The sequence below is a fragment of the Podarcis liolepis genome, assembly GCF_965112155.1.
Source record: "Podarcis liolepis genome assembly, chromosome: 4".
Classification (NCBI taxonomy): domain Eukaryota; kingdom Metazoa; phylum Chordata; class Lepidosauria; order Squamata; family Lacertidae; genus Podarcis; species Podarcis liolepis.
In genome coordinates this window covers 81,300,117-81,305,812 of record NC_139558.1, presented here as the reverse complement: position 1 = coordinate 81,305,812, position 5,696 = coordinate 81,300,117, and the positions used below count along the sequence as shown (strand labels likewise).

At 45.3% G+C, this 5,696-nt stretch overlaps 1 protein-coding gene and 1 long non-coding RNA gene across 6 annotated transcripts in view; one reads left to right on the top strand and one right to left on the bottom strand.

Annotated features, from left to right (window-relative positions):
• The window catches only part of LOC310704936, a 48,243-nt gene that overhangs the window by 33,281 nt on the left and 9,266 nt on the right, over window positions 1–5,696 (top strand). The window contains exon 4 of one of the 2 annotated variants that reach the window (XR_014525091.1): window positions 2,366–2,470. This is a non-coding gene — a long non-coding RNA (uncharacterized lncRNA). Of the gene's footprint in view, window positions 1–2,365; window positions 3,018–5,696 lie in introns of those variants that run through there. The other variant, XR_014525092.1, reaches the window with a different exon arrangement.
• LNX2 (ligand of numb-protein X 2) overlaps window positions 3,144–5,696 on the bottom strand; it is a 73,261-nt gene continuing 70,708 nt past the window's right edge. For all 4 annotated transcript variants that reach the window (XM_083498906.1, XM_083498907.1, XM_083498908.1 and 1 more), the window contains one exon: window positions 3,144–5,154. In XM_083498906.1, coding sequence (XP_083355032.1) covers window positions 5,019–5,154 — 136 coding nt within the window. In that variant the 3' untranslated portion in view covers window positions 3,144–5,018. The remainder of the gene's footprint in view (window positions 5,155–5,696) is intronic.

The following is a 5,696-nucleotide window of genomic DNA, read 5'->3' as shown; positions in this document are numbered from 1 at the left end:
ATTTAAGGTGCCCCCTAATCACTTACATAGAAAGCTGTGTTATACTGAGATCAGGCTATTGGTCTATGTAGCTCTGCAAAGGACTAGCCTCAGTTCTCCAGGGTTTTAGGCAGGGGTATTCTCAGCCTTACCTGGAGGTTTGGGAGAGTGAGCTCGGAACTTTTCCCAGGGAAAGCCAATGCTCTGCCGCTGTGCTACAGCCCTACACAGGATGTAGAGGACAATTAAACTGAAATTGGATGGATCCACAAGAAGCTTTGCTAATGTTGACCTTGCAACAAGAGCACGCACCCCTCCGTGCACTACCATGGCAAACTGCTTTTGAAATTGAGGGGAAATTCAGAAGCAGCTTCCGATAAAGCAGGGTGGGGAAATGTTTTCCACCCAAGAGTAGCATTCCTTTCTACTCAACCTTCTGGGGACCACATGCCAGTGGCTGGCAGGGCCAGAGGCAAAGGTGAGCCTGAGAATGAATGCAAATTTTACCTTTGCACAGCAAAGTTTCTGTGCACACTTGTTTGTTCTCCATCCAGGCAGGCAAACAAACGAGAGGCATCATCAGAGTTCAAGGACATATTCCAGCAGGCTAAAAACACTCAAGGACAGTGCAAAGCAGAGCCAGTAATGGGTGTGACTGAGAAGGGTGTGTTACATGAGAGCCTGATAAGGTAAAGGTAAAAGATCCCTGGACGGTTAAGTCCAGTCAAAGGCGACTATGGGGTTGCAGTGCTCATTTTGATTTCAGGCCGAGGGAGCCGCCGTTTATCCACAGATAGCTTTCCAGGTCATGTGGCTAGCATGACTAAACTGCTTCTGGTGCAAAGGGACACTGTGACGGAAACCAGAGTGCACGGAAACGCAGTTTACCTTCCCGCTGCAGCGGTACCTATTTATCTACTTGCATTGGTGTGCTTTCAAACTGCTGGTTTGGCAGTTTGAAAAGAGCTGGGACAGAGCAACGGGAGCTCACTCCATCATGGGGATTCGAGCTACCAACCTTCTGATTGGCAAGCCCAAGAGGCTCAGTGGTTTTAGACCACAGCGCCACCCCCGTCCCCATGAGAGCTTGGTAATGAGTCTTGAAGGGCCACTATTTCCCCCACCCTGTCATAAAGTGTGGGAATTGGTTGTTCGGAGAAAGCATTCTAGAGAGTGAGTGCCAATACCTTTTGCAAGCCAAAGTAACTGTAGATCCTGCCCTATGGAGGAGGTCTACCTTTGTATGCATCTGGGCTAAATACATTCACAAATGCTTAAAATTAACACAGTATTATACTGCATGAATCTACAGTATGAAAGCAAAATAATTTCCTATTATACAGAGAAGTGGGCTTTTCTTTTTTTAAAAAAAACCAAAGGTCTGTAGCTTTATTATGAACAAAGGTACCTTCGGGGGGTGGAAATGACATGCTGTAATATCCTGCATTACACAGCTTCTAAATTGGGAGGGGGGGAGAAAAAAAGGGGGGGGGAAATCTCATGCCTCACAATGGATAGATGTAATGGGATTGAAATACATTCTCCGATCATTAATACAAGCTTCATATAATACAGAGATAATTGATGAAATCGGCTGACCGTTTTTGGACCTTGGTTGCATTTTTAAAGCAGGCAAAACCCCTGACCCAAGCAAAAATCTAGATCCAGTCAGGAGCAAACATAGGAGCACCTTACAAAAGGGTGTCCTTTGTGTCCAAGTCGCACAGACTGACTGAAACATGCGAGAAGTTAGCAGTTTGGTTTAGAAATGTAAACGTGAGTCAACTCTAGGTAGAAATTAAGGTAGCTGTCATCGGCTCAATGACAGGTGATTCGCCGATAAAATTATTCCGCAAAAAGACGACAGATTGTTTTCCAGCAGTTCACGTGAAGGCATTTGGGCTTTTGTCAGCAGATGACAGAGCAAGGGGTTGGGGGATGCAGTTCCTTCTCTCAGCTTGGGGGGAAAAGCAAGATAGAAAAAAATCTCTCCTTTGGACTTCCTGAAATTGTAGTAACGTAGAACACTTAGCAACAGCTTCCCCCTTTGCTTAAATCATGTCTCTGGTTTTGTATACAATCCACTCAAGAGAGCTAAAGACAGCTGCAGTATAAACTGTAAAAATGGTTTTTAGAAAAAAGCGTTTCATCAAAATTCTTACATAGCAAAACATTCACTTTGGAACAGTAATTATTAGTAGACACTAACAGATCAAAGGTCACCTCCCCCCCCCCTTTTTAAAATAATTGCCAGCATTCTTAGTAATCACATCAACGTTAAGCTTTCATTGTAGGGTACAAACCTTTTCATATACTAAATAGTTTGCTAAGAAATAATCTAATTATTGCACTTCATTATTATTATTTTCTTTTTTAAAAAATCCAGGCTTTTGTCCTACTTCATGAGAACGGATGACCTGCAAATAAAACTATGGGATGAAAATGGCTTCTTACAAAAAGACACACTTTTAGAAGATTATGGAAGAATATGGTAGGTGAATATGAAAATGTTTGTAAGTGTCTGCCCCATTGTTTTATGTTTAACTTGTATTACGAATTACAAAAAGATACCGGTTGCTGCATCTTGTTGTCAAATCTTGTTCTGCAGAAAAGGGAACTAGAGGATCATTTGATTGATATATATAATAGAGAATTCGCCAATTTTGCCAGGATGCCACTTACCTACCCTAATAACAAGTATACGTCCAATACAGTGGGGAGGTCGGAGGTTGCAAGATACCCTCTACCACTCACATCATGAATGGGGTGACCTGGTGCAGACACTGATCTTAACCCTGAACAGCCACGTTTATAGTGGTTGCACCAGCACTTATCTGCAATCTAAAGCTGAATACTGGAAACCACCCAATGTAATCACAACCAGGCCTGTGTCAATTCTGAGCATCCTGCAACAGCGTTGCGCAGGAATGAGAAGGGGCATTGTGTATTAGCATCACAGGAATCTCGCCTTTCATTCAAAGAAAGAAAAAGCAAGTTTCTAAACTTTATGACCGAAGATATTAATTTGAATTGGTGTTGAGTAAATCCTGGAAGTCTGGGGCAAACTTCTAGCGGCACTGAGCTGGAGCTTCATTCTGCAGCGTGGCTCCCCATCTCACCATATGACTAGCAAGGCAGAATAAATTATGCAAAGCACAGACATATACTTGCAAGTTTTCATAATTTATTCAGATTACAGGATTTTGGTTTATCACAGCGGGTTCACAACCTTGTCCGTAGCACAGCGCAGACGATGCATGGAGAATGTGTGCACGGTTACGCATTTGATGCAGAAACAACTCAGGACACAGTGCAGATCTCACTGACTGGTGGCGCACTGATGTGTTCATGACTTAAATCAAATAGCAGCCGCAGCCTAGGGGCCGATACTAACTGGGTGGCAAACTCCGGCTGCCATGCTTGACAGTGAAACATGGGCCTGCTGATCGCATGGAACTAGGGACAGGTTCATACACTACAAAGGCGATGTGGAGTTTCCTGGCACAAATGATTTTGTGGGACAAAGCTCACCTCATGGTCTTCCCCTGCCCCCCATCTTGGATTTCCATGCCAGTGCTGCATCTCGTGGTGGCAGGTGACATGGGGCTGTGCTGGCGGAAGGCAGTGCAATGAGTCCCGCTAGCGCAACAGGATTTCTCTCCTCCCAGAATCTACTTGGGACGGTCAGGAGAATGGCCGGGAGAGCACGCAGAGGGAGGAAAAGGAAGATCATTCTGTCTGGCAAGCAGAAATGCTTGCGCTGACAGAATGATCTGCTTGGTGCAACTTTGAATACCACCCTAAATTTTCCGATGGGGCTTTTCCAGCCTTATTGGGAGATGCAAGGCTTTGAACCTGGGTTTCTTTGCATGCAAGGCATCTGCTCTGCCACTGAGCTATGGCCCCTTCCCCTGTACAGTTGCCTGCAGCTTGTTTGCTGGAGCCGTGATTAGCTGTGGCCAGCATGACACCAACCTCCCAACAGCTGAGTTGCCTACTGGGATGGGGAAGGCCTGAGCCAGTGTAACCAATGCAGTGCTTCCACCAGTGTGGTTGCACAGTCCCAAGCTTGCCTCCACCTTGTCTAGGTAAGCAGCAGCGGCACCACCTGCTGCTCGCCATAACACAAGGAATTGCCCCCTTCTGATAGAGACATAGGGATTGCAAGACATAGGATTCAACTTGTACGACCGTTCTCTGGTTGAATGCTCAAGAGCACACGTTAACCACAGGAAAGGGCGCTTCTTAAAAGCTTCTTTCCCAAGTGATGGTGTCCACAACATGGGGAAGCAAAATTTTATTGGAGTTGGGGGCGACCGTTGAGAGTCCTGCGCGACAAGAGTCTGCTTGCACATTTCATCCTGCCTAGTTCAAGCCCTCAGATCCAGCTTGCAGATTGGATCCTGCCAGGATCCTGCTTGTACAATTGGGCCAACACTTAGCAGCAGCAGGATCAGCAAAGCTGGCCTTGGACATGCTGGCATGCCATCGTGCTGGTTGGTTGAATATAAACACTAGGGTCGCTGGGGAAAGCTGTCCTCTGCAAGCAACCCCTCCGTGGCCCTAAAGCAAGCATAGGCAAACTCAGCCCTCCAGCTGTTTTGGAACTACAACTCCCATCATCCCTGACCACTGGTCCTGTTAGCTAGGGATGATGGGAGTTGTAGTCCCAAAACAGCTGGAGGGCCGAGTTTGCCTATGCCTGCCCTAAAGTGTGTTGTGCACGTGGATGCTTGGATGGGACAACTTGTGGAAAAACAAAGCAAAGCAAAAACACAACAAACATGGCAGAAATGGTGGTTTTGAGATGGAAAGAGACACACAGTGAGGTTGAGAGTCTTCCTTTCCCATCCCTAGCTCCCCCGCAAAGTATGAATGTAGCAGTTTTTGGCCCAGCTTATTACCAGCTGCATAAGTAGTAGAAAAGGGGGGGGGAGAGAAAACACAGCTTGAAGATTTTGAACCAGCCATCTAGAAAAATTAAGCTGCTTGAATCAAAGTGGTGTTTGTTTTCCTTTTGTTTTCCTTTTTTTGCTAGTCTATACAAGACTTCCTGGCCAGCAGATAACTGTCAATGTTACTTTGTTCCTCTGTTCCTTCAGCATAGGAACCAGTGCTGAGTGGCTCATGCCCACGGTTGAAAGTCCATTGACAGCAACAATCATATCGCCGCATCTAAAAGACAGAGATAGAGAGGGAGAGAAGCTAGTGAGGGCTAGTAACATGACGCACTCGCGGTAGCCTAACCCTGGGATCATTCACAACCCTGGGATGTACTACTGAACAGGCACACACAGGAATGCACTGTGACGGATTAATTCTATGGCTTAAATCTCCATACATTTGCGTAAGAGAAAACAACCGTTCTAAAAAGCGATTGGGTGCTGTGTGCTAGTACACAGCTTCTGCACGCTATGGTTTATTAAGACAAGGTTCCTGGCTTACCTTCACTCACAAGGTTGCTATTTTCAGCTAGTTTACTTGAAATCAACCCTAAATGCCCTAACCTTGGTGGATAAACATTTTCATTTTTTTAAAAAACTATCAATTTTGAAAGGTGACTATGTTGTGTACGAAAAAAGAATGGACATGCAAATAAGCTCAGTACGAACACATTATAAATTTACACGGGAATACGTTTAGAGCACACAATCTAAACATTCCACAGAATGTCACAAAGAATTTGCAGAATCGCATACAAGCTCTAGCTATTGTCC